At 38.5% G+C, this 26,537-nt stretch overlaps 1 protein-coding gene across 1 annotated transcript in view; it reads right to left on the minus strand.

Annotated features, from left to right (window-relative positions):
- Positions 1–22,975, minus strand: part of LOC128091409 (opsin-5-like) — a 36,031-nt gene extending 13,056 nt beyond the window's left edge. Inside the window, exons 1-3 of the mRNA XM_052704512.1 lie at positions 22,687–22,975; positions 3,466–3,553; positions 483–645 (exon numbers count right to left, since the gene is read on the minus strand). Of these exons, the coding sequence (XP_052560472.1) occupies positions 483–645; positions 3,466–3,553 (251 nt within the window). The 5' untranslated portion in view covers positions 22,687–22,975. The remainder of the gene's footprint in view (positions 1–482; positions 646–3,465; positions 3,554–22,686) is intronic.
- Positions 22,976–26,537: the final 3,562 nt, after the last annotated feature.

Consider the following 26,537-nt stretch of genomic DNA (forward strand, 5'->3'; position numbering starts at 1 on the left):
AGATGTGTAACAGTGATTGTTGATTGAATTCATGTGGATAAAGAGGAAAGAAGTGGGAAAGGAATTGGAAAGTTCTAGATTCAGAGTGTTGGCTTAAAATATTTTTAAATTTAGGCATAACAAATACATTCCATTTTATTTTCATGCTACCAAATTTTACTGCACAAATTAAGAGGAGAAAAAAAAAAGCATTTCACCATCACTGCCCATGAAGAATAAATGCAGTATGTAGAGGATGCTTAGAACAAAATCTTTGCAGCCTCTCAACCCTGCAGAAATCCAGATGACAGTAATCTCAAATAGATATGAACATTAACACCAATAGCCCACATATCTGCCACTAACATAGCATACTTCTCTCAGTCTCTCCAGTTAATTTCAACTATTACAAGAGAAGTAGCAGAGTAATTTAGTCTTCCTCGCAGGCACAGACCTCCAAAGCCTGCAGAGGGTGTTAAATATCTCGTGCATAGTGAACAAACCTGTGTGAAAGGCTGGAGGTTACAGCTAGTGGGTACAATGTCAGTGTCATTGCAAGGTCACTGATGGCAAGATTAATAATGAAGTATTCTGCTGGTTTCAACAAATGTTTTTTCTTGTAGGAGACATGAAGGAGAATACTGTTCCCACACAAGGAGCATATTCCTGCAGAGAAACATACAACAAGGATTTAGAATTGACTGTAGAATCTAAAATTGAACTAGCTTGGATATAAGGAAAAAGATTTTTATGGTAAGGGCAGTGAAGTACTGGAACAGCTTGCCCAAAGAGACAGTGGATGCCCCATCCCTGGAGACGTTCAAGGTCAATGTAGCTGCAGATGTCCCTGTTCTTTGCAAGGGAGTCAGACCAAATGATCTTCAAGGGTCCTATCCAATTCAAACAATTCTATGAAACATTTACTTCATCCATCTTTTATTTTCCTGCACAGGAATGATGTATTACCACAGCCAGCATAGTTAGCCATTGTAGTTATTTATTAGATTAACTTGTCTCCTTTATTACGTTTGTGACTGTCTCGTCTTTATATTTCAAATATTTTTAGAAATTCCTTACTATCCTTCCTGTTTTATCTAATCTATCTACAGAGAGGTAACCAATAGTATGAGAGTGGCCATAGGTCTTTAATTGAATTTTATCCACTAAATGACCTGTCAAAAAATGCTTTACTATTAAGTCGGAGATGTTACTCAAGTGATGCTGCTAGTGTTTCCCCAGTTTCAGGTCTACAGTTGTCCATCTGGTAGCCCTTCCTTTCTCTTTTTGAGACCTCTCAGAGGTGCCTGTTATGGCTTCTAGTAGTAACAAATAATACAGCAAGAATTTTGATTAATACATGAAAGAGAAAAATGTAGTTAAGTAATGTTTTTACTAAGTGCAGATGCAACAATTTTCTCTGGGTGTAGCACTTCCAGTAGGAGACTGCCAAGAAACTTAAGAAAGCTACAAATAGACAACAGAGCTACAGCATTAGACAAGAGAGGACAAGCAACTCACTCCTTACCTTTAAAGTACCCACTAAAACCTATGAAATTTAGACAATTTCGGAAGATGAGAGAGCAGTCAGAAAGCAGAATTTCAGGCATGCCTAGTGAACTGAAGGATCCTATCATTAATATAGCGTAAAGTTAAGCCACTGAGAAGAGCCCAAGTGCTTTTGTGGACTTGTTTGTTCTGGCTATGGAAAAAATATCGTTTTACCTGTAGAATGCAGGTAAGCATAGATACAGAAATTGAGTTTAGCAAGTTGCCTAGATACCTACAGCACAAACCATTGGCTCTTTATACATATAAGAGAATATGCCTCATTTAATGACACTTTCATAGGAAAAAGTTAAGTAATTTCCAGAAGTTCTATAGACTATGATATTTTCTTTTAAATGAAATGTCAGACTAGCATGTTAGGCAGTGATTCTGAATTCATCTCCATTGCTGGTCTCTTTAAGCCATTTCTTTTGAATTCTAATTCTGAAACTGTGCAAAAATTTTGCAAATAAATTTATAACAACATTTTTGCTGGTGTCAGCAAACAGATCCAAGTATTCAGTCAGAATCAGGACACTTTCTGTAGTCTTATAAATGCACTGTATCTGTTTTTTAAGCTCTTTGGAGCTTCGACATGGCTGACAGTAGATGCTGGGGGAAAATCTGACAAGTGACTCAGCAATCTGGATGTGGTTGTTTGCCACGGGATTCAGAAAAAGAAAGTTTAAAAGAAAGTTATGAGGAACACCATGTTGCATGAGTAGCTGCGCACATATGAGGGAGGAGGTACATGGTGTGGGTACAGATGAAATCTTAGCTACTTTAACAGGCAGTTATTTGTTGTTGATATCAAAAATTGAAATAAAGCTACATCAGAAAAATTCAAGTATCTCTGGGAGAAGAAATAGAGTATGATATTTCTGCTGGAAAATTACTTTATTGTTAGCTGAACTAGCTCTGCAAACTCAGGAATGCAAACACTTCAAGAACTTCTCCCTCTAAATTGATCTACATTGTTCAGACAATTTCCCCTTGAAGTCAACTGTCAGCACACATCTACAATCTAACAGGAGTAAGGCTTATATTCACTTTTCATTATTGAAAGAACATACCGAAGAACTTGCTAATATTTGAAACCATTAAGATGCCGATATTCATTGACAGCTGATAGGGATTAAAAGTCACAGATTCATTTTTTGTTGGCATATTTGTCTTGTATTTGTCCCGTATTTCAGGGTTGATATTAGTAGCATTTTTTTCTTTCCTATTAAGGCATTCATTTAACTTCTACATATTTTTTCACCATCTTGCAGAGCACCAGACAGTAGCCATGCTTTGTGTCCTTAGCCAAGGGGTCAGTCATTGCTCTCCAGATGTTGGGGTTGCCTTTCCTTTCCTCTGACTCATGGTTTATTGACCAATACCATTAGGATTAGATCTGAATTTGTTTTCCTCAATTGGACCGGGACAATGGAGGAGAGATTTGCTTCCTCTGTAAGAGCAGAGCCCATTTCCCAGAAATCTCACTTTCTAACTCAGTGTCTGTAAACACTGGCCATAAGCCTGATCTTTCTGGCACCTTATTCAGGCCCATAATGACTACAGCTTTTGCTATTTTACTTCAGATACTATAAGGAGTCAGGACACACTGTTCTTTGTTTTGCAACAAGGTGTGGAAAATGAAAACTCTCATTTAGATGCAGTGACAGTTATGCAGATACCAAAAAATGCCAGTCTCAAAATCTAGCATTCCCGTTCAGTTTTATACACCTAACATTGAATACAATTTTTTTTCCTAAAACAAAACAAAGGATAAAAACTTCTTAATTATGTTACTCTGTGCTTTTGCCCCCTTATAGAATACAGAGAAGCTTGTCTCTTGTCAGAAACAAATCTGACTTCCAAAGTTGTTTATTTCTCTTTGTTGCACCAAACATAACAAAAGTTCTATAAACATATGTACCATAAAATCAGGCTTACCGAAGACCACATAACACGTTCCAACAACAATATCAGCTGTTTCTGTTATTTTGGACTGGAATGTTGAATTAGCAAAAGATGGGTCCATCTGAAAACAAAAAAAAACAAAACAAGATATACTATTAGAAATGCAGTAGAAAAGCAAATATCTGCAAGCTCTCTATAGGGCTATAAGCTGTCCTCTGCATAAAGGACAGGAAGAATTTCATTTTATTTTTTGAATTAGCAGTTAATTTACCTAAATAAAGGTTTTGAGGAAGACAGAGCCAGGCTCCTTTCAGTGCCAGGACAAGAGGCAATGGGCACATATACAAGAGGATCTCTCAGAATGTCAGGCAGCACTTCTGTGCTGTGCAAGTGACGAAGCACTGGCACAGGCTGCCCAGAGGCTGTGTGTGGGCTCTGCTCCTCAGAGACCTTCAGCAGCTGCCTGAACATGGGCCCCTGCTCTGGTGTCCCTGATGGAGAGGTGGTTGAGTCTGATGGACTCAGAGGGCACTGCCAGCATCAGCCTGTCTGAAATCACAGATGAAATCACAGCCAAGAACTGATGCCTAGATAAACACATTTCAGTTAATTTGAAGGCCTCATCTATATTTGAGATCATCACAATAACACAGCTGCAAATGGTAAAAAGTGCCTTATATATATGTAAGTACTTGTATAAAGTCTTCAGAAAGGAGGCTGTGTCACAAGTCAGTGGGATCTGTTCAACTTTCCCAACTTTGCAAAGACAGTTATACTGATGAAAAAGAGCTTCTGTCAACTCTATTCATGATGGTCTGAGAGACACACTGGCATAACTCAGAAAAATGCCAGAATTAACATCTTCTGTCATCTGTTATTCCCATATTCCCTTAAGTAGTCTGCTGTGGGGTCAGCCCTGTGACCCAGTCCAGACTTTTCTGCCTATGTGAAGTAGCTCAGTGCCAGAGGGAGGGCACTAACTTCTGTACTGCAATACTCGTGCTAGAGGCAGACTCAGCTCTTAGATGCTCTCACAAACAGGGTTTAACATACCATGTAATTCAGTGGAAAAGACCTAAGACAAACATTTCTAGCACAATATGTAGTTATAGTTATATATATATGTGTGTGTGTTTTCTCACAGGCAGGTTATTCTCCCTATGGTCCCATCAGTTTTTTTCCCACACAACCCCCTATTTCCTCAACTGCCCTAATCCAGGGCACTCCTATTACTGACAACAAAGGGCTACATATTTCTTCACCAGGTATTCCACCATGAGGAATGTTAAGCCTACTGCTAACACCACAGAAGTTTATACTCTAATCCTTTTGCCAATATTTATTCCATTCACTAAGCAGAAACAGGAAGATTTCACGTCATAAGCCTCATTGTTTCCTAGTGGCCAGTGCTGCTGCATGTGACTGCCCTCAAGAGACAGCAACTAAAATAGCAATGGGACGTTCAGCTGCTGCTTCCCTGAGGCAAACTCTTCGCAAGGAAAAGCCAAGCTCCTGACAGACATTACTACTACGTTTCCAATGCTTTATCCTATCAAAGCAATCTTGATATTTAGTAAAAGGAAAAGCAGTCTACCCTATAAAACACAATTCTTCAGCTAATTATGAACTCTTGAAAACTACTGAAACTCTAGGTTTTCCATTGAGCTATGCTCGTTCATCAAAGCTAGATACTCTTAGATTTTATTCATATTGCTTCTATCACAGCAATACAGACAACAAAATCACACACTGAGAAAAAGAGAGTTGTCTTCAAAGTGTGCATCCCTGGCTGGGCTGAGGCAGAGCAACATTTAAGCCACAACACTAACGTAAAGAAGGAATAGAAAGACATTTTAAATAAAATCATACCTCCTTGGGATGAATGAAGCCTTTTAAAGTGTGAAATCCCAAGCTCAAAGTCTCCATAAACCTATCCTCTTAAGCAGTATCCAAGCATCTGCCTTCTTGACAACTTTTACAGTAATTTTGAAATTAGTTACAGTGATTAATTTTGCACATCAGCAGTCAACAGCTCTGAGGGGGTTTCAGAAAGAGGGGCTCTGTGGAAAAAGAAAAAGCATCACTTTCAGAAAATGTGGATGAAGCCATCTTCAAAGAGGAACTGAAGAAAGAACAGATCTGCATGCTAACTGCAAGAACCAGTTGACACTTTCTTACATGCTTTGTATGGCAGAAATGTTATGTGCTGGAAAGCAGCAACAAGATTTACTGGCTTTTTTTTTGTTTGTTTGTTTGTTTTTTGTCTGAGTTTATGATCTACATAATGATAATTTGGAAAAAATACCCAGATTTTTTCCCTCCATCCCTCACCAGCTAGATTGACTTACCACACAACAGTTGTGAATTTAAACACTAAATGAGCTCCATTAAACTTCTGATAGCATGCTAATTACATAAACCAACTAACAACTAAGGCATCTGCATTCAATGAATCAATTTCAATAAAATGGTCCTTAAGTAAACTATTGTCACTGTGCTTAAATGCCATAAATCTTTTGTTTTCTCCCTTCCAATAGTCTTTTCTTGACTTCAAATACTCTATCCTCAATAAATCACATTTTCCCTACATATTCAATGATTTTTTCTCTTCCCCCATGCTATACATATTATCACAAAATGCTAAGCAAAGCATGATAAGTATTCATCAGTTTGCACAGCTCAGCAGGACGAGGTTAAAACCAAAAGATGAAGAGATTTTAATAACTTATCATTAAACATAAATGTATTTGTGGTAACTGGTAGGTATTATTTCATATCACTTAAAACAAGGAGCATACAAAGAGCTTTATCAATAAACATAACAATATTTTGGGTTTTTTTTTTTGTCATGGCTATACCGACAAAGACTTTGGATTTTGTAATGTAACTTTGTAAAAATGCATTACACTTTGCTCGTTTGTGTGAATAAAGATTTCTGGTTGCAAATTTCTATTCACTAATTTTGGTCGCCCCTATGTTGCCATTGCAGCTGCAATCATAATGTGAGCTGGCTATGCATGCATGCATGGATGCACCAAGATTCCATCATTATTCAGCCTTATGGGGAATTCTCTTGGAAATCAACTTGTTTTTCACTCTGATTATAAAAAGCCATCTTTTTGCAGCCCAGGATTAAAATCATACTCATCTCCAACATCATGTCAGTCCACTGTCTATAAATAACATTTGCTGGAAGGGCTAATTAGAAGTCAGAGAGCATTGTGTCATGTGTGCAGTAGATTATCCATGAATGTATGAAGGCTAGATCTGCCAGAAAATACAAGGAAAATCTGATATTACAAATCAATAATATTTTTTTTCTTAAATTGTCCAGTGCCAGCTAATATGCCTCCATTTGTCCTTCTAACAACATTAAAAGCATCCGTATGAATCAAATACATTAAAACAAATAGAGGTCTACAAAGAGAATGACCACCTACATACGTCTGAATGAAGTGTGGCAGAAGGAGAAATCCCTAATTACCAGTACAGAAACACTGCTACTTTTCCAGACACAGAAAGTAAAGAAAATCTGATAATTAGTAAGTAAGAACAAATGAAAATAGAGGCAAAAGCTGTTGTGTACTTCATGATTAGAGTAATCTCTATATTCCCTATTTAAACCAAAATCTAAGTCTTACCATGGACTTCCCTATACTAAGATGTTGTCCTACATTCAGATTTATAAGCGACTTCATAAAAGACCTCTCATAAGAGGTCACAGGGAGTCGTACAACAAGATCACTGTATGATGCAAACAATTGGACTTGACAAAATTAAACCAATCACCCAATCCTCACCAAGTCATTTAGAGGATTAGCTGGGGAAGGATGCAATAATTTGTTTTCACCATTTGTCTAGCTCCAATTTCCAGCACACCAACTTCCACATCATCACAAAATGACCAAAGAGAATTTTCCCTTAACCTCTCCATGGCAATTTAAATAGAATGAAATTAGGATAGACTCTATTCCTATTCCAGAAAACTCATTTCATTGACATAAGCTGAAGCTCTGGCACTCCAGAATTTGGCCTTTCACTACAGTAGGCTAATCCATTATCAAAAATTTCTTGAGATTGACACCATATCCTTGGAGTGCTGTGGCTACCAACCTACATTTTTAATACCACCTAATGCTGCCTTATTATTAACTCTACGCTCTAGGTTTCCTCTGGGAAAATACATCTGATCAAAATCCTTCAACTTTCAAAATCAGCAGAATGCATGAGCTCTTACTTCTTCCAGGATCACCAATGGATATAAAGTATATTAAAACAGGCAATGCAGTGCTATCTGCAGACCATGCAGGAACTGACCCTGTCACTTTGAGGTATTCTGCCATTTCTTTCCGACCTCAAAACGCTTTCTGTCCTTAATTTTACACAAATACAAATAGCCATCTAGCTTGGAAAATGATATGGAATTTGCCACCTGCTTCAAATCAGTAGCTGGTAAGAATCATGAAATTAATTACAGCTGATCAGAGTAGAGGCACAAAGGGGCACACACCGGGCTATTCCCCAAATTCTTTTCACATGGGGGTCCTCAGTGCAGAGGCCTCAGGTCACACTCTCATTCGGATACCAAAGGGATAATACATGCCAAAGGATATACTGTTCCCATGTGTAATTCCTCTTCTTGTAGTGAATTTGTCACTTTTCACATAACGGCGACAAAAGGGAACTGCTAAGCTTAAATGTGAGCATCACAGCTCCCTAATCAACACACACATCTAGATGCAACAGCAACATAGATACATCATAGAGTTCACTGAGTTACACAACGACTGTGTCACAAACCTTAAAATACTTTACCAGCTCACAGACCAAGCTTTGAAGTTGCAAAATACCATCTCTACAAAGCACACATCCCATTTCTTATAAAACAAATTGTTCTTAGCAATACACTTCTCTAGTGCTGTCTGAAATCCTCACCCATTCAGAGGGGTTACATCGAATTTTCCTTTCTGAGTTGCAATGTAACACTATCACAGTAACAAGAAAGTTTACACTTCAAGTTCATTGGAGACACAAGCTCAGAAGCCCCCAAAGTTTCCATTGAACAAAACAATGCTTTGTTTGAGGAATAAAAGTGCAGTCAGTCAGAAAATTTCACAACTGGAATTAACACACAATTAACTAGAAGTTAATTCCTCATCTGCTTTAAATTTGTGTAGCTCACACACTGTAATCAGTGTGTGAATACAGAGATTACACACAGAACAAAGCTGACAATTCAGTGACGAGTTATAGAAGCGCTAATTTTGTCTCTGAAGAGATCATAAAGAAGATTACCTGCTATATCACCGTATCTTTTAAGCTGAACCCTCCTTTCTGAAATTTTAAAAAGAAATTATCAGTACTGTATTGCTTGCTAGAAAAAGACCTGACTACAAATTGAAGGAGTGAAACAATATTGATTTGGAGTCCACAGGACAAAAAGTCTCATTGACCTTAACTAAGGTCTCAGGTATCCAGGTCCATCAGAATTTATTTTCATCCACATTTGGTGAAATCATTGTTATAATGCGCACAAATACATGCTGCTCTGTTAACATTTATGTTTTGGCAAACCAGGGAATACAGGAAGAGAAACAAAAAGCAGGGACTAATGAGAAACGTGACCTCATTACAACAGGCATGAAATGCTATCCTCAAGCGCATTCACTAGAGCAGTATGAAATGCTTCTAACAAAATTTTATGAAACGCTCTAGTGAACAGCCTCAACATGCATCTTCTTTCATTTATTTATTTATTTGTAAATTATGTAGCTTTCTTACTCTTCTGCTTCATAAACAGCGACAAAGAAAAAGGAAATGAAATGATGGAATATGCTGAATTTAATAGCTCATTATATATGGACATCAAGATCTACTCTATTTCATTTTTAAATTACATGCAGAATGCTTTATTTTACTGAAATCATTGAACAACTCGACATGTTTCAGGTTTTCTGTTATTTTGCTGTTGTTTTTCTTTCCCATTACTGCAAAATAAGCTGGAAAAATAAGCTCACAAAATTCATACCTCAAGGCCTGCAGTTCACAGAGGTTACCCATTACATTCCAGAAGGACTTAAACTCAGTGGAAGACTCAATATTTGCAGTATGATTACCTGAGAAGTCTCATCCCTCCCTGCAATAAATGCTTGCAGTAGCAGTGGACTGTTGGTTTTGTTTTGTTGTTTTTTTGTTAATGCCTTTGCTTTAGAGCAGATGGAACAGATCCCGCTATGTTTTGTGCGAGCTCTCCATGACTCTTGGAATCATTTACCTCTGGGTTTGCCACCACCTCAACTGATCAGCTTCTTAAGAACTTACAGATGCATTCTGACTGCCTTCCTTTTCTTCCAGACATTCATAGACTGGATGGGTTAAACAAGATGAGCTGCTCATACCATCTAAATAGTTAATGTGGTAAATTCCTGACAGCATTAAGAAAAATTAAATGAAATTACAGATATTTCCAAAGTATTTCATAGTCACACAGATAGTAAAAATACCTATAATTATTATGAGGAGCCTTAAAAGCAAAATTCAAATCAATCTTTCATTTGCCTATTGAGCACATCTATTGATGTTCCTTATGATTATTCAAATAATGAATTGGTCTGCATTTGCACAAATAGTTTCATTTACTGCAAAGCAGAAATCTGCATCATCTATATTATGTTTATATTTGTACATTATGTTGTTAGTGTAGTATCTCCTACTAACAGTAGTAAACTGACATGACAGGGCAAGGAAAAAGGTCTGATCGAGATGGGCTCTATTTCTTCCCATTTTCACTTTTTCAGGTAAAACTGCCCCTCGAATTATGGTTATTTCTCCTCAGCTCCATAATGTATTCTCCTCATTGCCTTTTTTCTTCTTGCAATCCATTTGTAATGTAGAATTTACTAGGGAAGTCACATCTTCATATTTTTTTCAGTTGGTATTTTCAAAACTTCTTTATGAATCTCAGTTGTTTATGAAGCCAGACGAGAACAGGAGGAATTGAAAAATAAATGCTTTGTTTGTGTATTGCTTCATTATGAATCTGAAGATAAAGCACACAGACAAAAAACATTGCAACAAGACTATAGAAAAAAACATCCATGAATCTACAGCAGGAATACTCCATGCTCATAATAAGGCTTTTTAATAACAGTATTTATATAGGAGTTAATTCCTCATCTGATTTAAATTTTTAGCTCGCATACCGTAACCAGATGGAACCACCAGCCTCCAGGCTAACCTCCTGAATTACAAAGTATAAGCACATTAGCATTTCTGTTTGCAGAAGCTTTGAGATTTGTATCCTTAGTCAGTGTTTTCTGCAGGTTAATTATTCTCAGTATGGATTTTTTTACATCTCTCTTTTCCCATAATTAACTAGAATTTGTCTAGCATTAACTACCAATCACTGACTTGCATTTTCAAACTCTACCACTGAAAAAAACCATCTCATATCAGGAATCTGCTCCCCAGATATATATTTGCAAAGCACAATTAAGTCATGTTCATCACTGTGTTTACATAGATTTCTTAATTATCTTATGAGGGAATTTTTTTAATCCCTCTTGAAGCTTTCTCTGTCTTTTACTCAATTCTTCGGCCTGTATTTCTCTTGCTTGGGACAATGATTCTAAGCACAAAATACCTTCATGAATGCAGTATCTATTTCCCTTTTAGATATGCAAAGCTATTCTTTCTTCTCAGTCACAGTACTGTGATGGGAACTCATTGGTCAAGCATAAATTACCACTATCATTAAGCCCTTTTCTAATATTTTGGGCTGTTTGATGCTACATTTGCTTTTGTAGTTGACTAATCCATCTCAACAGATCTGGAATGAAAGGGAATATAATTAAATTTTATGGATGTCAGATTTTCGTCAGCTCCACTGATGTCCAAGACTCCATTGTGAGCTGACTGTGCTTTCTGCGACAAAGCCTTTAAATTCATCCCATCCAGCCCTGTGAGAAGCTGCTGTCTTTATGTGTTTTAAGACAGAGAAACTGCAATATAGCCTCAACCAAGCTGTATACTAGAGTTTCTGTAATTTATTTTTATACCAAATTTGTTTATGCCACAACCACTTTCCAGTTTTTGGCAGAACGCATTGTGTGCATCACACACAGATCTTCAGAAGGCTGCATAATATGCATAATAAATGGAAATACCAAAAAAAAAAAAAAAAAAAAAAATTCAAAGTGGCTAGAAGATACACCTTTCTGAAGAACATTCAGGCAAAAAAGCATTTTACAACCTTAAAGTACCAGATATATTGCAGAAAAGAAAGAGGTGCAAATACATGAAGAGATGATGAAACATTTCACGGGTCAAAGCTGTATGACTCAACCCCAAAATGGAAAAGGGAAAAAAAAAAAAAAGAGATAAAGATGACTTTATCAAGGCAAAGATAGAACTGGGGGTATTGGTTCAGGCTCAGGAGGCCAAAGAGTTGCCAACAGGAACAGGGAGGTGATCACCATCCCCCTGTACTCAGCTCTGGTGAGGCTGCACCTTGAATGCTTCATTCAATTTTGGTCCCCTACTACAAGAAAGATACTGAGGCCCTGCAGCACATACAGAGAAAGGCAAGGAAGCTGTGAGGGGTCTGGAGCAAAAGTCTTATGGGGAGTGACCAAGGGAACTAGAGTTGTTCAGTCTGGAGAAGGGTCAGGGGAGACTTTATTGCTCTTTATAATTACCTGATGGAGGTTGTGGTGAGGTGGAGGTCACCCTCTTCTCCTGTATAACTAATGATAGGGCAAAAGGGAATGGCTTCAAGTTGTGCCAGGAGAGGTGCAGACTGGATATTTGGAAAAAATTCTTCTCCAGAAGAGTGGTCAGGTGCTGGAATGGGCTGCCCAGGGAGGTAGTAGAGTCACCATTCCTGGAGTTGTTCAAGAAACATTTAGATGTGGTACTGAGACATGGTTTACTGGGGAAATACTGGTGTCATGTGGACAGCTGCACTGGATAATTTTGGAGGCCTTTACCAACTTTGGTGATTCCATGATTCTAAGATTTCATAAAAGATAACAAGCACCACTGCCATTGCATCCTGTGAAATGGAAAAAATGGTTTATTCCTTTTACTCCTTGAATTGAATGAAACTTGAACCCTCCCCTAAACAGATTTAGAGGGCTGGCATAAAAACGTTTTGCAAGAATTTGTTGCCAGAAGAAACCCTGGCATCAATTAAACTGTGTTCGGCCAGCTTTTAGGAGAAAAAAATATATTACTTCATACAATTTGAAATTTTTAATTTAGGTCTATCTGATCTAAATTGTTGCTCCTGTCTCAAAATGATTCCAAAAATGGTATAGTATTTTGTGGTTCTACAATCAAGAGATCAGTGACACTCTGGATTGCTCTTTACATGTCTGTGAAACAAAGAATGAAAGTGAATATACAAATATAACCCTCATATTAGAATTCTGTATCTGCTTTAAGAAGAGATTAAAATGTTGGAAGGCCTTATAAAATAAAGAAAAAAGAACTTTCAAATTGGCAGTTTCAGGTGCCACAAGACACTTTACAGCCAAGCTGACAGCAGACAAAATTCAAAACGTTGGTGGAGAGCTCATATGCTGAAACACCTCATCACAGCTCTGCCCAAAATTTCTAATTCCCACTAAAAGGTCTTTCTTCATCTTAACTTCCCTTTTTCTGCACTGTTTTTTTCTATTAACATTATATAACGTTGTGCTACGAGACAAAAAAACATTATAAAAAAATGTGCCAACATCAAGCAGTTTACAACACCACACATAATGGAACAGCATCACTTGAGATTTAAGAGGAAAAAAGATAACATTTTTTAATTTCATTAAAGCCATTAAAATAAGACTTCAGAATACTTGAAAAGTATTTCACATACATGATTAAAAATACAGAAAGCAAATGGACTTACTAAGAAGTCCTATAAGTACTTAGTACAGGCAAAACAAGACAAAATCACTCATATTTGGAAAATAAATCCATTGCTGATATTGAAAGCCCTAGCAAGAATAAACTCAACCTTGTGCTGAGCAAAGACAATGTATGGTTTGTTTCAGACACATTAAAACTTGCTACAGCCCAAAAGCATAGCTCACAGGGGCTGTGTTACCTGCTAATAAGAAGTGCCCTTGGAACAAGGGAGATGTAAAAAAGTGAATACACATCTCATTGTCTTTTTCCTTGCCATAACAATCAAAGAAACATTTGAGCTATGAATTAAGATAATCTATCCACTCTATAAAGAAGTACAATACTGTATTTTCAAATAAAGAAATAAATGTCTGTGACAGAAACATCATCACTTTGCAAGCCTACAGTAAGATAAAATTCATGTACAAAGGACCATAATATTAATAATTCATAAATTATTTCTGCAGAAATTTTATTCTGCAAGTACCATTCTGAAAGCAAACTAAGGAGAAAGACAGTAGCTACATGTTTAGATGATCAAGCCATTAAACGATGCCCTCTAAAGAGGTGGAAGAAATATTATTCAATCATAATGTCACATAATCTACTGACATGTTTAATTAAATTAAATGAAGAGACACCACTCAAGACAACACTGATTAGTACTCGCTATGGCAGGAAATCTTGGTTCCTGAACAATTTCCTCAGCACACATCACATTACTTTTGCATTCAATAACATTCCTCACAAAAGACAATGGAAAATGAATGGAAATTATCTCCTCTCCCCTGTAAAATGAGAATAGAGCAGAGCAGACTTGCAACTGATATTTTCCCAAGTTGGCAGGTCCCAGATTTACAGATCTCCAAATGCTGTCGTGTTAGGAGTACCTTAAGATAGAAATTGTAACAGAATATTTCCAGCAGCTAGGAAGAATTGTGTATTTCTCAAAGTAGGCCCCAGCATTTCAATCAAAGGAAGAATTAGGGTTATCATTTCTGTACAGACATCAAAAAACATTTTTGTTTCCAACTAACCTACTGATCAAACACTAAGGAAAGGGGAGAGCTTTCCTAGGAATCAGCAAAAATATTTTGGAAGGAGTCATTACCTCAGTACACAAAGTTAAAGCAGACAGAAATGAAGACTTGCAGAGTTGCATGATGAGACTATAAGTGTTTTTGTGACTCATGACAAAGTGTTAAAAAAAATGGTTTAATAACATGGCTGTGCTCCAAAAATTTAGAAAGTTACCATTTTTTTTTAAACATCAAAAACAAAATCTAAAGGTATTTTCGAGGTTATTGTGGCTCTATATTCTTGCCAGTGTTTTGAATGAATCATTGGAGGAAAGGAATCAAATGAAAAATAGGTGAAAGAAAGCATTTGTGGGGAAAATAGATAGATAGATAGATAGATAGATAGATAGATAGATAGATAGATAGATAAATGTATGTTCACCAATGTGCTGAAGGTATCTGTCAAGTAATATGCATTCCTCCTTCCCAAAGGACTCAGTGCTGTATTGTGATACTCACAAATCATTCTTGTTAAAAAGAACTTATACTGCCTTCTCCTCAGGGACCAGAGGAGACCTCCCAGCTTGGCTATAATGCCAACAAAGTTACTGTGACAAGAGCAAGTGAAAACAATAGACAATAAATTGTAGTGCAGAATCATCTGTTCCATGATTTGCTCCAGGGACAACAAGTGATAACAAATGGACTTCTCCAATCCTAGGCAGGTAAAATGGAAAAGGACAAAACCTATGCTGCTTTCTCTCCATTCAGCTGGAGTGGAGGCAAAGCGGATTGCATGAAGCCTGTTTCTCCCCTCTACAGCATCAAAAACCAAACATTAACCTTAATTTCTTTACTGTTTCAATAATATACTTCCATGTTTGAGTCCCCTGCACGTGTTTGCTGTTAATTATATACTTCAGTGCCAGGAGGATTCCTGAATATTATTGTCCTCCTTCGCTCATCACTGTGGCCTTCTTCATGCTACACATTCTTTCTTGCACTTACTTGTGCAAGCCAGAGAAACACCTGTAGTGAAGAAAGAAAAGCTCTTAGCATGAAAATCACTCAGTCTGCTCTCCTCACCAACACCACTCATCTCCTACACGCCTTCCTAGCACCTTGCACCTTCCTAGCACCTTGGCATCTCTGGAGTGGAAGACGTACTTCATCCACTGCTGGGCTGCAGCTGAGACCTTGTGTCTCTGAACACACTCCCAGATCAGTAATAGTGATTGAGACAGCAGAGTGGAGAGGAAAAAAAATATTTTCACAGCTGTCCTTTCAAATACATGTTGAGTGTTCTCAGATCTCACCTTTTATGTCTGATCACAGGCAGATCATCTGCCCTGCAGCCCTAATGCCAGGGCAGCCAGGCAGTCTGTATGGGAAAGCACTTGTACAGAATTTATTAAATGTATATAAAAATAAATGGTTCCACCAAACATTCTATTTTTAAGATTTTCCAGGGGAAAAAAATAAATAGTTTTGCATAAAAATTCTTCTGAGTTAAGCACACTAGCAGGTAAGTGAGAAAAATAGTGTTGAGTCCCTGTTTTCTTTGCTTCACTGGTACATTTGCCTCACTTTGCAGAATGTTCAACTCATATTTGTTTTGTTAGGGGATATCTACAACGTATAAAATGAGGCTCATAAAAATGACTCTAGCCCATTAGCTGCAGATAAGCATTAGTCACCCTGTTGTGGGAACAAGAAACAGAATGCCTATACTTGGAAAAAGTACTGCTGTAACTGGATGGTAAAAAAAAAATTCTTTCCAGTGACACCAGAGTTAATTTGGCAAATTATCAAAATTGTCATATTTCTATAAACCACCTATAATTTCACTGCCTCTTAACACGTATATACACTTTTTTTTTTTTCCATATAAAGTCAGCTTATGCTCAACAAAATAATGGCAGAAATGTTGATGCATACTGTGGCATACATGTATTCCCATCTTTTCTCTTTTTTTTTTGATGAAGAAATTTGAAATAATCTTTCATCTTTGGAAACAAAATGAATTCTCTTAGATCTCCCACCATGTGGGCATGTACAACCATGTGGAAAAAAGAAAAGTTTCGGTGCACAGTAGGTGTTCTGAAATACATCACTGAACTTGTGCTAATAGGTGCATTTTTACCAATTGCTCCACAAACACCAGGCATGTTTCTCTTTCTGATCAGAACCACCAACAAAATAAAGTCAAAACATCAGCTATCCTGGGTCTTTTGGATGCCACACACTTAGAAAATGCCAGGAATAGACACAGCTTTTGGAGATGGAAGGGATCAGGAGCTGCTATATGCACAGATGGAAAATTCTAGCTTTAAAGTTAGTCACCTTCAATCAACTGTTCTTTTTTTCCTTTAGAATGTTCACACTAACTCCACTTAATCCCTTTATCCAGTATAAAATCTTTGTTACATTGGCACTGCTTCTTTATCAGGCACAAATTCAGAAATTGTGTGTGCATGTGGTTTTTTTTTTAGTCTATTTATAAAAGCTGGAATCTCTGCAATCACTAGTGGCTTTGAAAATAGGCAGTTTTATAGATTTTCCACTCTTTCAGCAAGAGCTTTTTCCCTCCATACTTGTTTAAAAGAGATCATTAAAAGAAACAGTGGGTTGTAAACACAAGTACCTCCTGCACTGATCAGATCCCCATCTCTCTGCTGTTAACAGTGCTGATAGATAAACATTGTGTGGAGCTCTGAGAGCAGGCAGCGCCCTTGCCAAAGTGGCATCAAAGCTTATTTTTTTCTGAACAGCAGGGCATTTTAAAGCTGTTTATTAAAAAAAAAAAACAAAACACTGTCTAACTCACAGGATATGTTAGTTATGAGCTGTTCTTTCAATTCTGTTTTCACTATGTCTCAAAAGTTTGTCTCTGCCAACACTACTTGGTGAGGTGAGATTGAACTCTGCTGTTGGCAGCGTCTTCGGCTCTTTATCTAAATGAAATAAATTGGGCCAGCATCCACATCACCTCATTTATTAACCTTGTACAGTAAGAATGAGCTTATTCTGCACACCTCTGCTCTGCCAGAAAGGTCCTTAAATGTAGGAGATGGGAAGCACCATGAGAAAGCCTCACAACTCTCAGCAGGGATCTCATACGTCTGTAAAATCACAGAAGGCATCATTAGAAGATGCTTGCAAGTAAGCAGAAATTAATTAGGAAGCAGGTCCAGCTCAGAGGTCCACCCACAGCCTACAACCAGGGAATCTGTCCATAAATAATGGTTTTCTCTAGAAGCTTCATAATTTTGGAATCTTGTCCGCTGAAAGTAGTGAAAGGAGAATACTGAGAAATGGGAGAGGGGTGGGAATAGTGCTACAAACAAGTTCCTTCTTCTTGTAAGTAATTCTTTCTACAACTTTGATCTTCACTACACCTTCCAGTTCTATAATGTAGTTTTGGGACATGGAAACCAGAATCACAGTCAGAATCACCAAGATATGACTTATGACATATGACTTATATGATATATAAGTGGGATTTGCAGTGAAATAATCAAGTTGGTTTTCATACTATGGTAGCTATTCACACTGTTTCAGAGTCAGTTTTATTCTCATCATTCATCATTTCCAAATGAAACAAGAAAGGTTGTTCTGTCTGTCTGCCTCCCATTCTCCTCCCAGGATTAATCTACCTTTGAAAGGCACGTCCTCTTTCCCTACCAGGAAAACTACACTCTTGTGAAACCATTTTGTGCTTCATTGGTTGGCTCAATACCAGTATGTTATCATAATTACCCAGGGTCACATCTGCTTCCTCTGTATCAGTCTCACAATCCCTTTTTGCATCCTCTCCTTCAGAGGGAGAGGTGTGGTTTACTCCCAAGAAGTGAGGTGTCATCCACACATGGCTGTCACAAGGTTGCTAGCAATACCCAACCTAGCCTTTGTTGTTCTCTACATTAAAATGCATTAGCTCTTTTTAGACAGCTGAAATGTACTAATACTACTGTCCATCATATTCCTTCTCTAAATCAAAATTGCAAAGCTCAACCCCAGCAAAGCCCTTCCTTTAAAATCAGCCTTTCCTGTTCTGCTAAGTTTTCTCCAGAGAACATCTGATTTATCCTTGTGATTTTTCCTCATTTCTGTGGAGCTCATGGCTGCTTTTCAAGAAAGGACTTTCTTCAGGCACAACTTTCCATCTGTCCTTAGTGACAAAGAAATATCCTTCCCTGTCTGTAGGTGGGTCAAAGCTGCTCTCACACTGTGGCTCCTACAGCCCTTTAAAAACTTTGTTTAACAACAAATACTCAGTTTTTCACTTCAAGATCTTTACGCATATAATCAAGGATTTCTGTTATTTCTCATTTACCTCCTCCAGATTCTTGCCAGGAATTATTCTTTCTAACTGCATCCTTTCTATGTCTGCACGGTCTTCAACTGTTTCTTTCAGCTGTCCCTTAATTTACCTTCTTTCCTCCTGACATATTTTATATTTTTTCTTCCAATTCACCATTTCATGTGTTAAAGCCAGGTATGACGATCACATACATATCTATCCCTTCTTTTCTCTCACACTGTGTTATTAAAACCTTTTATTGGCTGTAGTATCTTCATATCATAGGACTCATACCAGGTGTTTGGAGAAAAGTGTAAAAAACTCCAGCTCCATGAGCTTCCCAGGGGCAGCTGTAACAGATCTCCCACTTCTTCACAGCATCAGGCTCAGGGGCTTTTGCTGCCTGAAGACTCTTTCCTATGAGGACTAAACAGTGTGACTTAAGTGATTCCTGACTCAGTGACATAGGGAAATGCTATGGAGTGCTAAAAGGAACACACTGCAGACCTACATTAAATCCCATAATAAATTTTCAGCAAAATGAATCCCTTCAGGATTATATTTCCTCCCAAGTGTTTCTGTAGCTATTTCTTGAAGAATTGCTTTCTCAGTTTTGGAGAAGAGGAGAATGGGTAGGGCCATTATGGTCTCTTTCAACCCAGGCCATTCTATGATTCTATGATAAAAGAGCAAATCGATCACAGAACATCCCTGCTGCAGCCTGCACCTGGCTGAGGCCAAGCACACTTGACACATGACAGGCAAAGTAATGCATACAGAACTGTTTCCCTCCTTATGGTCTGTCTCAGAGCCCTGAGAAAGTTTGCACGGAGCAGCTGTGCACACCTCTCTCATTTCTCACCACCACACAACAGAGATCTTGCTTCTCTATGCAAAACAAAGTTAGAACATATCTGTGTAAAAAAAGTGGTATTATTGTTTTCCTATAAGACAAGTTGCAGAAAAGTGAAGGGAGACACGAGTACTGGCACTTGCATTTTGCTGATCTTTTATCAGATAGTTTAAAAATTCATGCACTGCTTTGCCCTACAGATCCTGATTTGTTCCAATGCTACACACTCTGCAATGACTTGCCTTGCAAGAAAGGCTGGACCTGTCCCCAGGATCCCCATATTTCTGAAATACATGGTAGTTGAACCAGCATAGAATCACTTAGCAATATCACTGGTACAGTCTTGGCATAAAATGTGTATCCAAATCCTTGTGGTTGTTAACTGGGCAATGAACAATTGATCTGATACAAAGACATTGGTTACCTCCACAAGCCACCACTACCCACACATGCTGCACCACGCAGTGCTGCACAGCACCCTAATTGAGAAATCACATACTTTCTGACTACCAGAGAAAGGTAGACACTGGCCTGCAGACCAGTACCAAAACCAGTGATTTATCTGTGCAAAGAATAAAACAATAGGTCAAAGCATCGCCAAGTTTATGAGGCTGAAGAATCAGAATCATTTGATTTGGCAGGGACCCTTAAAGGCCACCCAGCTCCCCTGCAACGAACAGGGACATCTACATAAGGAACAAATCCATATTCCATACCTACACTAATCAAATGTCAGCTTCCCTAACAAATGCTCAAAGGCTCAGAGAAACAATTTTCAAAGCTGTCACAGGCAGCAACGTATTCAAAATCAAAAGACTCAACACCACTGCAAATAGAATAAATTACAGTGACCCTTCCTCCAAATCTCAGGAGCATTCCATTCATGCACTCCAGCCTTCTGCTACCACTTCATTTTGTATAGACCACGGGATTTTCAGAGAGTACATCGCAGATTTTCATTGTTTTGAACCATAAGAAACAACACCCACAGCCCAGCATTTGGCATAAGCTGGACAGATAGCAGCCTACACAAAGTCAAAATAGGGTTTTCCTGCAATTCCCTGAATCCTGGAACTGGCGTTCCAAACGCAGGAATGCAAACAAACAAATAAATAAACCAAAGGATGAAGCAGATGTGCAACACAAAGTATCTGTTTTAAAAGTTCCGTCGCTCCCATACCTGTATCATCGATGCCACGTGTGCCAGCCCTGACTGGCGACAAACGCCCTCCGACCCCTGGAGCCGGCAAGGGTAAGTGTGGAGAAGGTACCGTGGGCTCCGGGTTGGAAGCCGGGCCGCCACCCAGGCACCTCCGCCCCCCGAGGCGCTGACCTCGGGCAGGTAGAGCCGGTCCGCGGCGCTACTGCCGGGCGGAGCGCTGCGGGAGAGTGGGGAGGCAGCGCTCCGCTGCGCTGAGCGGTTTTGGCCGTGTGGCTTGTGCCCGGCTATGGGGATGTTCCGCTCCTAAAGACACATGACGCGACTCTTGCAAGGCAGATCTGTAGCGGTCCCTATCTCGCTGGGAGAAAAAAAAAAAAGAAAGAAAGAAAAAAAAAAAGAAGTAATAAGAGAAAGAAGAAAAAAAAAAGAGAGAGAAAAAGGAGAAGAGGAAAAAAAATGAAAAGAGGGAAAAAACAGAAAGGAAAAAAAAAGAAAAAGAAGAAAAAAGAGAAAAAAGAAGAAGGAAAAAAAAGAAGGAAAAGAAGGAAAAACAGATCTCAACCCTAAATTTCAGAACACTGGGGTAAAAAAAAAAAGAAAAAGAGCAAAACCAAACCAAACCAACCCCCTTATATTCACTGTAAGATGTGTGATGTTCCCCGTGCTTCCTTAAAGGCTATCCCTCAAGATCATCCGCTGCATATGGAGAGGGGAAGAAGCAGCCTATCTGATTGTTATAATCCAAACCCAAGCATGCATGATTCAGACTTTGGCTCTACTCATTGTTAAACAAGGACCCAAATACTCCGTTTTGGCTGCAAAGAAACTGAGGCTGCACACAACCTCTTGCAGGGAGCCGTATTCCACCGAGCACCCAAGCAGCAGTACCTGTAGTCTGCTGAAGACAACCTCTTTGGGATTCCCCATGTTCCACAACTGGCCAACGGGTCAAATACAGCAAAACCATGAAAGTGACACTCACACATCTAGCAGCAGTAAAAACTAGCAGCTATCAGGGGATAATGGAGGGGGTCGTGTCTACCTCATCAACCCCACAGAATCATTTAATTGCATCACAGAACAACTAAGGTTGGAAAAGGCCACTATTATTATCCAGTCCACCCATCAGCCCAACCCCACCATGACCACTAACCATGTTTCTCACTTGCTGCATCCACACAGTTCTGGAACACCTCCAGGGACGGTGACTGCACCACTTTCCTGGGCAGACTGTTCCAACAACTGACAACCCTTTCTGAGAAGAAATTATTCTTAACATCCAACCTGAACCTAATCTGGAGCAACTTAAGTCCATCACCTCCCATCCTATCATTGTTATCTGGGAAAAGAGGTAGAACCTTCACAACACCAAAACCTCTTGTAAGGTCACCCCAGAGCCTCCTCTTCTCCAGACTGAGCAATGCCAATTCTCTCAACTGCTGTTCATAAGGCTTTGCTACAGAGCCTTCACAGCTTGATTGCCTTTCTTTGGAGAATCTTTCTGAGTCTCCTCCAAGCAGAATACACAGATACAAATCTTAAATACCTGCTCCTTTTTAGCCATATATTCCCAAGAAATTTCAAACAACTCCAATTAACTCTACTGCTCTCACACAGATTTCATGGGGAAAAAAATTGCTTATAATATGCATTTATTCCTGTAAAACTCAGATGGTGAAACAGATGAGGATGCTAGCTGGAGCTTTTCTCCACTTCTTTATTTTCTCTCCATTTGGATATGAATTTATTTTAATTAATTCTCACTTCTACAAAGGAAGAAGTCAAGTAGGCTGTTGATGCTACAAAAATAACTAAGGGTTAGCATGCAACTCCCAAATCCAAGCACATCTCCTAGAAGACATCAATCTTTTTTCAAACCAAGTACACACCTGGGAACTGCTCTGATTCTTCCAACTCTGTTAGCTTCCTCCAAAATACAACCATCCTCTGAACCTCACCTTGCAAATACCCAAACACTCTCTTGCAGCTTTTCACAGGACACCAGCACGCTCACCAGTTTTCCTCCATGCTTCCACACATGGTTTTTCCAGAGCCTTTCCGGATTCCTCAGTCTGTAAAACCAGTTCTCCTTAGATTACCAGCATTTGTTCCTTCCAAAGTGAGCTTCTTCCTCAATCTCTGCAACTGTAGTGGCTGATGCTTTGTTTCTCCATATCAGACCTTAGCTGGCAGACAGTAACATCTAGATGCTGAGTTTGGATGTGAACAGCAGTTCTCCATCCCATCATGAAATGATTGAGGCAGGCCAAAGGCAGGAGCGTGTAGGTGGTTTAAGTCATCTGTGCAAGCAGTCGTGAGATACCAGCCAGAAGGGCAGGTGGGCCTCTGATGTGGAGCAGCTGCCTTCACCCTTCACACTCCTTCACAACTTCACAGAGTTCACTTAAAAATCAGTCCTCAGCAGCACGTCCAAATATGTGGGTAGTCCTGCATAGTTCAGTTCTACACTTTCAGTCATGCAGATTTCGTGCTGTTTCACAGAGGATGATTGCACCCATTGAAATAACATCTACCATTGGCTTTGTGAAATGCAGAATTAGGGGGCTGCTGTTTGTATCAGCAGCAATTCAAAGTCAGCGGTAATTCAACTGAATAAAACAGATGTAAGACTCAAATTAAGTGCATAGCATTCAATCCCAGTTTGCTATTTCTTAATCAGCTTTTCACAGTTTTACCTCTTAAAATGTAATTTGAAAGGCCATGTATGTCTTAGGTAATTTACTTGAAAGTAAAATATCTGAAGTCATTTAGACCATATCTAGATATATAGATAATAATATAGATAAATAGACCATATTTAAGGTGAGAACACGTAACAAGCCTTTTTTTTTTTTTTTTTTTTTTTTTTTTTCCTGCAATGTTGCTGAACTTCCGGGCTGAAAATCTAAAGAAAAAAAAGTTAAATGCTGCTTTTTAAAGTCCTTTGGGAGAAAAAGAGATCATGATCGTTTACTAAGTTTTAAACAGTTAACAAATCACTGCTATGGAAACGTATATAACCCAGTGCATTGCTTTGAGAAGTATAGTGACATATATACTACTTACAGACTTTGTAATCGAATTATCATTGTATTTCTACCTTTCAGACCATGAATTATCACAGAGCCAGCATGGTTAGCCATGCAGGAGCTGTGTTTCTGGTAGTTTCATTAAATGAAGTGTAAATTTGGCCTCACTCTTACCAATCCAGATATATATATCAATTTGTATTTCCCTTTTTTAATACAGATTGGTTTTAATGGGAGGTTTTATATTTATTGGCTTTTGTGGGAGGATATCCACACAAAAACCTATAGCTCATCTCTCAAGCATGCTTCATTTTCAGCCTTTAAAGTCCCAAAGAGTGAAGATCCTTTCATTCACTCACACTGCAGACACCATTCTCAACAAGTACGCTGATGCAGACTATTTAAGATAATTTAGTCAAATTACATTCATTTTCAGTCTTTTTGAGGTTACGAAATTGGGATGCATTCCACTATTTAAAAAACTGGGAGGTGAAGAAAGGGTAGGTTTCATAGCCTCAAGCACTAACTTGAAGGTGGTGGTCAACTAAAGCAGTGCAGGGATATCTACTCTGTACCTAGCAAGAACTGTCCCGAGGCCAGAAACTCCTGTGTGCTTCAACCAGCTGAGATTAAATTCTCCTATACTTTCCTTCTGGCCTGGGGGAACTGTTCTTTCTGTCATAGTAACTGAATTACTTAAACTGCTGCTTTCTTTCCTCCTTTTATAACACAGAGGCACTGACACAGTGTGTTAAAGATTTCAGAGGGATGCACGTCATTACCCAGCATGAGAGAACTGATTTGCCAGTGGCCTGTGAGTCCTTATACTCAGGCATAGAAATACATTTCTATTTGGGGCATGCATCAGTAGCACCTGGAACAAATTGTCTAGCATGTTTTTATTACCTTCTAAATCTATCTAATCTTCACTGGAGAGTAACCAGCCTCAGGTGGTGCTCGCTGTTGTCGCAGATCCTCACATTTCTTCTGGATCTTAAATAATTTCAGAAATAATTAGCTGGAAGTTCTGTACCCTTATTCTCAGAAAACGTGTACAGATAGAGAGCTATTTTCTGCACAGGAGAAAACAGAAGACATATTAGATCCCCCAGAGTGGCTCATGTCACAGGACAGTTACTCCACGTTCTGGTGGACTGTAGCTGGGTTTATCTGAACAAGATTATGTTTGTTGCCAGTCTTCCAGACAGCTATGGATAACCTTACTTCCTTGTAAATTAAATGGTATTTTTCCTATGTTTGTAGATAATTACTTATGTAACTGACTTTCCCATTGTCATAACTTGAGGCTCCACTTTCTTGCTGACTTCCACTTCATTCATGCAGTGCTAATAGGATCAAAATCTCCCATCCATGTGTTCTGTAACCTCCAAGAATAAGATGGCATACATCACAAAATGTTTCGTGTTTTAGATTCTGGTGTGATTTCTCTCATTTAGTACATTTACATTTTTCAAATGCTAAAAAGAGGTTTAAAAGGTTTTAAACCAAAGAACTATCCACGTTGCTTCTGCTGTTAAGATGATGTACTGCTGATGATGCCATTTTATTCTCATCATTTACCTCTGTTGGATGCATCAGTGTTCAACAGAAACATTAATGGAACAGCCTTTCATTTACTTGAATGATTTTACCAGTTTTTGCCAGCTGAAGATCCGTCTCCTGCCAAATGCAGCAAATGATGAGACATCTGGCATCTGAAGTGGCAATTTTCAGATTTGAATAACTAGACTGTAACAAACAACAACCCATTACTGAAGAAAGAGCAAAAATAATACTGTGTACTCTGTCTTTGGAAGCATTTCAATGATCTTAAAGTCAGAGATCTGAACTATTACTTCTGGACTTTCTTTCTGTGCCCATGACACTAGGACAAAATGAAAGAGCCATCAGACAAGGATTGGAAGGTTTCTCTGGGGAATATGTGCTAAATATTGCTAAACATTTTTGCAATTGCTGAAGTTAAATATTTTGAATTATTTGGGTGGCCAGTAAATGCTAGATGACATACAAGTAAACAGAACCTACAGTGTCATAGAGAAATACACTGCCTGTGAAGAATAGGTATAGCGAAACTACTTTTCCAGACTAACTGCCAGAGGCTGTAAAGTTCTGTAATTAAAAACAACATTTTTCTGGACAATTGCATTAGTAAATACAAGGAATTTTGTGGATTTTTTGCTTTATCATGTGGAGAAAAATAAGGATTTCTTTTGTTCTCTAAATTTAAGTTCAATAGCTTTCTCATTCTCTCTCTGAACATACAGATCCCAGGCCTGAAAATGAGAGTTTTCTCTCATATCCTTCTTCGGTTTGAAAGCTTTATGTCACCCAATTTAAGGTACCACCTCTTTTCAGGAGACAGTTCTGTGGTTACAGAAGTCACTACAATTATGTGGTGTGACGAGCAAGGGCACATATTGATTATTTACATATTCATTGGTTTATATTTAAGTTACTAGGCCCTTAATTTCATTCTTTGGCTAAAGACTTTATTGGACTCGCACGTATGAACACAATGTGAAATGGGCCTGACTGGTTCTTTGCATATCAGAGGTTGTATACATCCACATGCACATGTTCCTCTCAAGAACACAGAACCAACATGAGTATCATCATTACAGGCAGTCATTCAGTGTGTTAATACTTTTGTTCCACTGTGAAGATCAGAGTGATCTATAGATCCTTTGATTTCACTTTGAGCAATGTTGCATCATACTCTATAAAAAATAACATCTCTACATACAAATACTGAGCTCAGTATAGAACTACTCACAGTACTGTTCTTTCTCAAAAAATATCAACAATTAAAATCAAA

This window comes from Tympanuchus pallidicinctus, unplaced genomic scaffold (genome assembly GCF_026119805.1).
Source record: "Tympanuchus pallidicinctus isolate F22 unplaced genomic scaffold, pur_lepc_1.0 scaffold5, whole genome shotgun sequence".
Lineage (NCBI taxonomy): Eukaryota > Metazoa > Chordata > Aves > Galliformes > Phasianidae > Tympanuchus > Tympanuchus pallidicinctus.